This window comes from Hyaena hyaena, unplaced genomic scaffold, assembly GCF_003009895.1.
Source record: "Hyaena hyaena isolate Hyena2069 unplaced genomic scaffold, ASM300989v1 scaffold_28, whole genome shotgun sequence".
Lineage (NCBI taxonomy): Eukaryota > Metazoa > Chordata > Mammalia > Carnivora > Hyaenidae > Hyaena > Hyaena hyaena.
The window spans coordinates 2,057,120-2,067,990 of NW_024080660.1; the positions used below are offsets into that span (position 1 = coordinate 2,057,120).

Below are 10,871 nucleotides of genomic sequence, written 5' to 3' on the forward strand. Positions count from 1 at the left end.
TGAACTGGGACTGGTAGGGGAGGGGAACAGCGAGGCCGTGTGACCCAAGGGGGAGGTCAGGAGGCTCTGGCCCAGCAGCTACTGGCTAGTGGGGTGCTTCTGGTTAGCTTCTCAAGGGACAACCTAAAAGAGCTTCCTCCACCCCCACTCCCAGGTCAGCTGCCCCTGCTCCTGGCTGCGTGCAGGTGCTAATCCCCAGCCCCTGGTAACGCCAGGGAGAAGGACAGGGGAGACAGGCTGGAGATTTTCTTTCCCACTTGGGAAGGAAAGAGAACACATGAGTTGACCTGCTGGGATCAGGTTCCTGAAACCGGAGCCAAGCACAAGGGTTTCACTGAACTATTGGCTACACACCTGCCCAGGGGCTTTGTCTTCCACCTGGGCAGAAGGAGAATCCCAGGAGGACCAGGGCAGAACACACAGGGCTGAGAGGTCTGCCCCTTTAAAGGGAGGGAAGGAAGCTGGGGGCCAGCTCTGCCAAGCCCCACCTCCAGCTCCAAACATTCATTCAACAAACAGAGGTTGAGGGCCCACCTTGCGCCTGCCCTGGTGTGGGCACTCATCCTCCAGAATCACACGAGCTGGCGAGGAAGAGATATAAGAAAACAGGATGGGGTTGGTACAGAGCATGGCACTGGAGTGCTCAGATCAGACATGGTGCCTAAATTTGCCCTACAGTCAGGGAAGACTCCCTGGAGGAAGTAGTACCTGAGACCTGAAGGGGGCATGAGGGTGGATTGGGGAGAGGAGTATTCATCAAGGACTGGGTAAACCAATCCAGGACAGCCCTGGAGTCCTCCATCCCTCTGAGGGAGAAGCCATCTGAGGCCTCTTCCACAGTCTATACCTCTCTGGCACAATAGCCAGAGTATTAATCTTGGGGCTCTTTCCCCAGAGAAACCAGAGCTGAAGACCCAAACTGGGCCTGCCTTCCACTCTCAGCTTCTGTCTAAAAAAGGCAAACCAACATTTCATTATGGAAAATGTTAAACACATATGCAAAAGTAGAGAGAACCATGTAGACCCATCACTCAGCTTCAGCAGTGATCAATTGATGGATAAACTTATTTCATCTATTCCTTGGCCCCCTTCCCTTGCCCATATTATTCTAAAGCCAATTCCCTTATCTTATCAGTTTTTCCCATAAATATTTCAGTATCCGTGTCTAAAAGGCAAGGGTCCTTTAAAAAGTGTATCCACAATACCATTATCCCACCTAAAAGGAATGGACAAAAATTTCTAATGCCATCCAATATCCAGGCAGGATTTACTTCCCTAATCTACACTTGGTTCTAATAGTTTGAATCCCAAATCCACACTTGGTGTTAATATTTATGTTCCTAGGGGTGCCTGGGTGGCTCAGTTGGTGAGACGTCCGACTTCGGCTCGGGTTATGATCTCATGGTCTGTGAGTTTGAGCCCCATGTCGGGCTCTGTGCTGACAGCTCAGAGCCTGAAGCCTGCTTTGGATTCTATGTCTCCTTCTCTGTCTGCCTCTCCCCTAATCACGCTCTGTTTTTGTCTCTCAAAAATGAATAAATGTTAAAAAATTTTGTTTTTAAATATTTATGTTCCTAGTTTTGCGGGCAGGGATGAACATTCAGCCAGACTAGACAATGTGATAGCCCAGTGCTTCTGTGACGACAGTATGAATATGTGACCTGTGCTTTGTAACACCTCTGTGGTGCTTCTGTATGTGTGTGTCTTGTGACCCTAATTAGATTATAAATTCTTCAGGACAGGGGCTGGCATTACTGCCCTTTTTGGTACCCTGGTGTGGCAGAGAGGAAGATGCATAGTCCTTAAAGCTGGCCAGGCTACTTGTTGCTGTGTGAACTTAGGGCGGTTAATCCAACCTCTCTGAGCCTCAATTTGCTGCTCTGTATAATGGGAATAAAAATACCTATCTCCCAAGAAGCACAAGATTTAAATAAAAGAAAAGGTGAATATGCATAGCATATAGAAATTTCTCAGTAAATGTTCATCTTGCTGTGCTTCCTCAAGTCAAATGAAACAGGCTCACAGTTACTCTTTGTTTTCATTAACTTCCAGTTCCTTACTGGGAGCAAAAAACACTATCAGTGAGAGCCACAGCCGTCATGGCAGCCTGGAACTCCACCCTGGCACTGTTCTGTGTCTGTGCTATCAAAGGCCCCCCAGCCTGAGTATCCAGGGTTTGTTTGTTTATTGTTTACTTTGGCTATGAGTTAAACAGACACGCTTGGCTTCCTCAGCGCTGAGGGAACTAAAAGAAGGGAGGGGCTGGCAAGGGGTAGAAATTAATGAATTAATCATTTCATAGCTGTTGTTTATTGAGCATTTATTATATGCCAAGCTCAGTGTTAAGTGCTGTACATTATTATGCTTTCCGTTTTCACAGCAATCCTAAGGGCTGGATACTTCGTAGCTGGGGAAAGTGAGACAGGTTAGGTAACTTGTCAGTTACATAGTTATACAGACCAGAAGAGACGCTACTACTCAAACCAGGCTTTTCTGGCACTTAAATCCAAGTTCTTAATCACACACTCACTAGCTTGCTAATGGTGCTAAGGAAACCACTTTTTAGGGTTCATGGCCATTCATCCAGGTTTACAGAGATGACTGCTGCCCATGGCTTGGGATGTACCCTGAACTCCAGCCAGCCACTCTGCCAACATATGCCCTTGGACTGGATGAGGAAGAGTAAGGGCAGCCTATCCCTCCAAGGGAAAAATGACACTGAAGCCACCTCATACCGTCTCACATACACCTGTGTGGGTGTGTGGGTGCACACCACACACACTCACACATGCACACACCCCACCCTCTGTTCCCTGACCGGGGCTCTGTCTGCAGAAACAGGCGTGCACCTGGCAAGGGTGAGGGGGGTAGGGCTGGGGAGAAGCATGCCAGGGTTTCAGTTGGCTCAGGAAAAAGGCTTTTGAGAATGAAATTTCCCGGAGCATAAGAGTCCCTCACGCTCTCCACACCCTAAGCATCTTGCTTTGGGTTTGAGAATGTTCTGCATTTGACTTCAGTCTCCGGAGTATCTTTCTGCATCCCAGAAGCCACCGGGCACAGAGCCTGGGGACTCTCTGCAGGAGAAGAGAAGGGCCGGGCTCCAGGTTGGGTGTCCAAAGCCTGGGGTGCGTTGCCTGGCTTTCCCTACATGTCCTGTGGGTGTCGGGTACCAGGTCCTCATGGGGAGTCCCCTATGTCCTCTCATTTTGTTTTCCATAAGCATTCTAGTGTCTGTTCATCTTGACACAAGTGGCATCAGAGGCAATCACCTTGCCCCCAGAGCAATGAATTCCCGAGCCTTCTAACTCCTCACTCCTGACTTCTTGGTGAAGCCTTAACCATGGGCCCGGGGTGGTAGAGATAGAGACAGAGGTCCAGCTCTTCTACCTCACTTTCCCTCATCCCTCCCTCTCATCTCCTTTGCGAGAACGAACACGGTGTTTGAAGCTCTGGGCCTTGGTTTCCATAGACGTAAAACAGAGGATGAGAATTGAGATTGAACTTTTTCACGCAAGAATCCACAAGTAACAGGCAAGGTACAAGAGACGTGGCCAGTAAGTACTGACGAGAAGAGAATCCGCGCAAAGACGTGGGACTGTTTCCCCACCAGACATGCTCTTCTGTGGCCAAGGGGTTCTACAGAGCCACGCTCAGGTGGAGGCTGGTCTAGTTTGTCCCAAGAAAACTTATATATGAACACATGATGAAAAAAAAACTCTCCGTGCCAACCCAGGAAAAGAGAAAGGTTTTGCTTAAGCCCGTCTTACGTGTGGGCAGATGCTTCCAAAATGGCGCCCTTGCATCTCCTCTGTCCCCTCCTCATGGCAAAACCCCGCTGGGAAATATCCTTATTCCCCCCACCCCAAAGGGGCCTGGCTGACTTGTAAAAGGAGGGGATTACTACCTGGCTTACTACCAAAAGGAGGGGATGCTCCCTCAAGATGCTCCTCCAAGGAAGTGCAAACCCCAACTTCCCTGGGAGTGAAACTGAAGCCATCAGGTTAAGGAGCATTTCCCACCTCACAGACCCCCAACCCCTGCCTCCCATCGCTGTGGGAGGCCCATCTGCCCCTGAGCCTCCTCAAATGGTCCATGTGCCTTGAGTTGCCCAGAGGGCCTAAAAGCGAGCAGTTCTGCAAGGAGGGCTGACTATCTTTCCTGAGGTGGCTGCCAGGAGACCTCGAGCATCATCCTATCCTCCGCCCGTCCTCACAACGGAGGACGTGAATGTGAGGGAATAAAGTGCTCGGGGACAAGGATGGTGTCATCTTGACAATGAACGCTTCAAGGACGTTCTCCAGCTCCCATTCTCCCCGTGGACCCATCTGCTATTGCGGGATGGCGAGTTCTGCTAACATAGCCAATTTGTGCTCTATAACCGAAACTAGGGGCAAGAGGTTCCCAACTGCCAGTTCAGCGGATGGTGTTTGCTTCCGAAGCACCAGAGCTTTTGCCAACAAGACCTTTTGCTCTAAGGAAAGCAGCATCCGAGTCACGAGTTAGGGTCTCCCTCCCCGCCCTGCCCTCCCCCCCCTTCCTGTAGCATATTGCTCACTCACATCCATGGACATCTCCCTCTGAATAAGTTTCTTGGTCTCCTTTTCACAGAAGCTGAGCATGGCTTCCCGGCTGTACATGCCCGTGGACTGCTTCTCCGTCTGGTTCCTCTGCCGCAGCCCCACGGGAATGCTCCCATCTGGGTCCACCACGTCCAGCTCCTTCTCCAGCTCCTCCATCTCCTCGGGAGACAGGGTGGACAGCAGGCTGTCGATGTCAGGATCTTCGCTCACCTGCCGCCGATACTTGGCTACCTTAGACATCTTGGCAAAGTGGGTTGTGGCTCTCGCAGGGGCTGCTGGACTCCTGATGGGCTACGAGGGGGAGGCACGGAGCTGATCTGGATGGAGCAGAGTGGACTTGAGAGCGGACCCCTAGCTGGTTGAGGACGTGGCTCCTCCGCCCTGCCCTGCTCTGCCACAGGTGCCGAAGTGTTAACTGCAAGCCAGCTCCGAAGCCCGGGGCTAGTGGACCCTGGCTGGTCTAACCAGCGGCCAATAAGACTTGACAACTGCCTGGCCCCGAAAGGCGAAGCCAATCCCCACGCAGGGGGCGGGCCTGCCTCGCTGTCAGAGCTGTTTGAAACTTGAGGACATTCCAGGGAATCTTGGAGCTCTGTGTGACCAAATTTAGTACAGAGCATTTAGCCTTTTAAAGACAAGGGGGCCACGCAATGAGAAAAAGATACAAAAATGCAGAGGCTGGCAGAAGCTGATCAGAGCCACGGGAGAGCCAGAAAAGCAGGGATGGGGCTGTGGGGGTTCAAGAACAGGCCCGTCCCAGGCATGTCCTGTTGGAGCACAGATCTGACGTCTCATCCTGGGTGGATGTTGCTGTAGTTGGTGCATGGTCCGCTGACTCCTTTCTACTGTATTTGGTAATGTGCTGGGGGACTTCCAGTAGTTTACAGCCTCAGGAAAGATATGAGATTCCAGATCATCTGAATTACCTGCCCACCCATCCTCTCTTCGAAGGAGAACCCAAGTGCTGAGCATCAGAGGCCTCAGCCACTTCTTGAGAGAGAGGAGAGACAGAGAAAATAAATCTCCACTGTGTACCCAAACTGAAAACTGGTAGGCTGTTTGGGGAAGACAATGTGACCTGCAGAAGTCAGGAAACTTCAATTTCCATGGGGTTCAGACCCCCCTCCCTTCTCATCTGCTGGGGCAACCGTAGACAAACCTCCTTTGGGAGCGCCGAGGAGGAGCCGGCAGGTTGCCACCCCACCTATAAATCCAGAGCATGATTGAGGGTGTCTTCGGAGAAATTTAATTCTGGGCTGTGGGGAGGGATACTATTGCAGCAGGCCTGGCATGTTTCATAAAAGGGCTTTCCACTGCCCATCCATCATGCTGCCTGCACAAGTCACAGAGACACTCAATCTCCTGCCCCCCTCCCTCCTGCCACAAAATCCCTTCTAGAAGCCCCGGTGTAACCCATCAGGGTAGATGCTTCGATCTTTCCTGGCGTCTTTCCATCCTAAGTCAGAGAGAGAGAGAGTCACCTGATCAGCATTTGCTGAGTACAGGGATCGTCTGGGACAAAAACTTGGCCCTGGCATTCAATGTCCACTAGTCCAGCTTTAGGTTAAGGCTGAGGAAGGGATGGCGCTGACTGACGGGACTGGAGTACAGAGGTGAGGCAGGGAGACCTGAGAGGAAGAGTGGAAGAAAGGCTTAGAGTATCCTGGGGGTTGTCATTTTTAGAAGGCAGTGGTCAATCTGTCAGTGAGCCAGTAAACATGTATTTATTGAGCGCCTATGTGTCAGGCACAGTTCTAAGGGCAGAATGTATAACTAAAGATAGAAAGTCAGGAGCACCTGGCTGGCTCAGTGGGTAGAACATCTGACTCTTGGTCTCAGGGTCAAGAGTTCAAGGCCCAGGTTGGGTGTGGAGCCTAACTTTAAAAAAAAAAGAAGAAAAATGAAACTCCGTGCAGGCTCTGCCTTCTTGCAGCTTACTTTCTATCAGTGAAGATAGTTAATAAGTAAATAATTTCAAATAATTCATTAAAGAATTAAAAGTCTACAACATGCCTCAGAAGAGAAGTACAGGGGCCATAAGGAAACTCAACAGAGGAGGCCGGAGAGCAGGATGGCTTCATCGCTCAAGCCTAGGCTCTCCAGGCCAAAGGACCATGTTAGGTCCTGGCATTGCTGCTTGCCAGCCAAGTGACGGAGGGTTGACTTAATCATCTGTAAAATAAGGACAGCAGTGGTACCAACCTTGTAAGATTGTTGTGAACATTGGATCCAAACTCACACACAGAACAGTTGCTATACTTGATATATGGTAAACACATGGTAATTATTAGCAGTGATTACTGTTTTTTTAAACATTTACTTATTTTTGAGAGACAGAGAGACAGAGTGTGAGCAGGGGAGGGACAGAGACGGAGGGAGTCACAGAATCCAAAGCAGGCTCCAGGCTCCGAGCTGTCAGCACAGAGCCCAACGCAGGGCTCGAACCCACAAACTGTGAGATCATGACCTGAGCCGAAGCCAGATGCTTAACAGAATGAGCCACCCAGGCCCCCCTGTGATTACTATTTTTATACAGTTATTTACAATTATGTATTTACTTGCTTCATACTTGTCTCCCCATCCCACCTCTTGTCTTTTTCTTTCTTTCCTCAGCAGTAACCACCCTCAGTACCAGTACACACACACACATCCCTTCTCATCTGATGCTCACTCACTCATTCATTCAAGCATTATTCAGATACTGCTATGTATAGATAGCATGCCAGGCACTATGGGGTAAGAGATACAAAAAAATTACAACATGGTTATTCTCTTTAAAATGTATAACTTATGGGGCAAAACCTAATTATACTATAAGGCAAAGTGAAGCAAGACAGGTGGACGTGATTGTTAAGAGCCCAACAGAAGCTACAGTAGTTTTTTGAGACAGAGAGTGAGCAGGGGAGGGGCAGAGAGAGAGAGGGAGACACAGATCTGATGCAGGCTCCAGGCTCTGAGCTGTCAGCACAGAGCCTGACATGGGGCTTGAACCCACGAACCATGAAATCATGACCTGAGCCAAAGTTGGATGCTCCACTGACTGAGCCCCCAGGTCCCCCAGGCTGCAATGATTTTGCAGGGAGGAGTCAGGTGGGCATCCCAGAGGTCCTAACAAAGGACTTAAGCTAGGCCGAGGTGGGCTTTCGTTCAATATGCTGTGTGGAAAGGATACTTCCTGCATCTGCCACTGAGTCCCTAGCCCAACCCACCCCTAATCCTGTCTCGCCTTGGGTAACTCAGTCTTCACCCTCACTCTGGCCCAGCCTCTTTCTGGAGGAGGCATCGCCTTCTGCGATCCCTGGCTCTAGCGTCACGTTGGCCAGCCTCTTCTCCCAGGCCCCGGTCCACTAAACGCAGCTCTCTCTCCAGCCTCCATGGATTCTTCTTTCTTAGGCTTTTTGCTAATAATGTTCACTTCTCCCAAACAGCAGTCAGGACCTGAAGGCAAAAACTACCTTCAGCCCCTGGGGCAGCCTTTATACCATCTGGTTTCAGTGGCCTTCCATCTGGGTCCAGTGGAACTGTGGGAACACACTCAAAAAATAAATCTACAGCTTCCACAGTTTAAGTCTGGACTCATGGCCTCCTAACCAAAGCGTCTGCACATAAACCCCTGTATCTTCTCTGCCTCGGGTCCCACAATTCCAAACAGCTGGCTCTTCTGATATGACCCAGTCTGAAACGTTTTGCTCTGTAGAGTCCCAGGGACTGTGGGCTCACAGACTCTGAAAAGTTTCCCTTGAAAAGCATCACAGAGGGATCTGGAAGGCTCGGGAACCCTGAGCCCAGGAGCACAGTCTCCTCCAGCACCTGCAGTGAGGAACCACTCACTGCCCACTTTCTCTGTAGGGGCCAAGAAGTATCCAAGCTCAGAATCCACTTCCACCTGAAACAGACACATCATGAGTATCATGCGATTCTGGCACAGACTACTGCTCACAGAAAAACATGTACTGTTATGTTGGAACCAGGGAGAGAGAAAGGAAGGGAGACCCCAAGCTCTAGCCAAATATGTGGTGTTGGTGTTGGTGGGAAAAGGGAACCAGAACCAATTTAGCCAATGCTCAATGGAGCTCAAGCTACATAGGACCAGGCACCTTGAAGGCACTGAGGGGCTGCGAGGGGAAGAGTCTGAAAAGGTCTATCCCCTTCCTCCACAAGTTGGGTCTGTGTAGAAAGAAGCATTCTTGGTTCTTTTTTTCTCGTTTGTGGTTTATTCTCTTGCGCACTCCCTACAGAGGCTGTTTCTGGTCTGTTCCTTACCCTATGACCTCATGGTATCCTTCTAGAATGAACTCCTTGAGCTATATTCATAAAGGAGATACAATTTTTAAATTGTTTTTTCAATTTTTTTATTTATTTCTAAGAGAGAGAGACAGAATGTGAGCAAGAGAGGGGCAGAGAGAGAGGGAGACACAGAATCCAAAGCAGGGCCCAGGCTCTAAGCTGCCAGCACAGCACAGAGCCCAACGTGGGGCGCAAACTCACAAACCATGAGATTGTGACCTGAGCGGAGGTCAGACACAACCAATTGAGCCACTCAGGCGCCCCAGGAAATAAAACTTTAATAAGTCTTTATTACCCTGGAAGGGAAACAAATCTGGTCGAAGAAGGGAAAGGAGGCTTCTCTGCCTTTCCTTTCTTGTAATTAAATCTGCTCCAGAGGAAGTCCTGTCTCTAGCTTTCCAAGGCCATTGGCTTCTACAACATTCTTGAAAAGAGAATCTGAAAGAATTTAGTTCTTCTCAAAACTTTTTTTTTAAATTTATTTATTGTTTTTTGAGAGAGAGGAAGACAGAGTGGATGTGGGGGAGGGGCAGAGAGAGAGGGAGACATAGAATCTGAAGCAGGTTCTAAGCTCTGAGCTGTAAGCACAGAGTCCGATGTGGGCCTCGAACTCATGAACCATGAGATTGTGACTGGAGCCACAGTAAGATGCTTAACTGACTGAGCCACCCAGATGTCCCAAAAGAATTTAGTTCCTAATGCTTGGATGTGTAGACATGTGAGAGATCTGTAGGTAACTGTCTCCAGACACAACTTATTTTTCCAGTCTTGCTTCTTAAGTCATTCTCCACATTTACTGCCCTAGGACTTTACTGCTTGATATAGCTTTGCTCTTGCTGCTTTAGTCTTTTTTTTTTTTTTAATGTTTATTTGCTTTTGAGAGAGAAAAATAGCATGAGTGGGGGCAGGGGGCAGACAGAGAAAGGTACAGAGGATCCGAAGCAGGCTCTTTGCTGACGGCAGAGAGCCCGATGCGGGGCTTGAACCCACAAACCATGAGATCATGACCCGAGCCAAAGTTGGATGTTTAACCAACTGAGCCATCCAGGTGCCCTTGCTTCAGTCGTTCTACGTTCCCTTGGGACCAGCAGCCCATCCAGTGACGCCATGTTCCTTCTTGCCCACACTTTTGTTGCTGTCATTCTCTCTACCTATAATGCCTGGCTTTGTCTTCACTGATCAAGATCTGACTGTAGCTTAAATGCCAGTTTATCAAGCATATTTTGTGAGCACATTCAGGCCTCCAGAACTCCCTCTCTCCTCTCAGTGCCTCTAGCACTCACCATGCTCTATGTCACACATTTTGGCACTTTATCATTTTGACCCAGCTATTCCGCAAGAGTGCACTCTTTCTTCCCAAGTACATTTTGAGGACCCTGAGAGTAGAACATATCAATATTTTCTGTACTCTCTCTACCCTAATCCTAACACTAAGGACAATCCTGAGCACAGAATAAGGGTCTTATAATTGACTGGGGTTATAATCCCTCTAGTTTCTCTCCTGGTTCAGCATTGCCTATGCACCCTTGTTATCTATCAAATGCTCATTTTTCCCCAATCTTAGCTCTCTCAGTGAGCCCTCCCCCCAAAATGGTCTAATTGTACAAGAGTGGAAGATGAATAAAAGCTAATTGTGGGGGGTGGCAGGGGTAGATAATTACTTCAGAGCAGGGAAGGAGGCACCAGTGTCACTGCCAGACATGGCTACTTCCAGGTGGCTCCCTGAGGCATGAGGGATGATCTCCCTTTCTTCCCCTGTTCCTCACCTTGGTCTCTCCTTCCTTTCCCCTCACAGCAAATCTCACAGCAAAAGAGGCCATGAGTCGCAGTTCTTTTGGCTCATACATGGAGCTATTTTCCCCAGAGCAATACCCAGAGGACCTGGATCACAGGGGTTCCAGCAGCAGACTCTGGCGGGGCCCAGAACACTGACTGTCACCAATGTACCCTGCTGGGTTGGATCATCACCTCAAACGCACCTCACCTTTATTGTGACTTTGCTCT

At 49.4% G+C, this 10,871-nt stretch overlaps 1 protein-coding gene across 1 annotated transcript in view; it reads right to left on the reverse strand.

Annotated features, from left to right (window-relative positions):
• Positions 1-4,820, reverse strand: part of LMOD1 (leiomodin 1) — a 44,165-nt gene extending 39,345 nt beyond the window's left edge. The window contains exon 1 of the mRNA XM_039227549.1: positions 4,560-4,820. Within this exon, the coding sequence (XP_039083480.1) occupies positions 4,560-4,820 (261 nt within the window). The remainder of the gene's footprint in view (positions 1-4,559) is intronic.
• Positions 4,821-10,871: the final 6,051 nt, after the last annotated feature.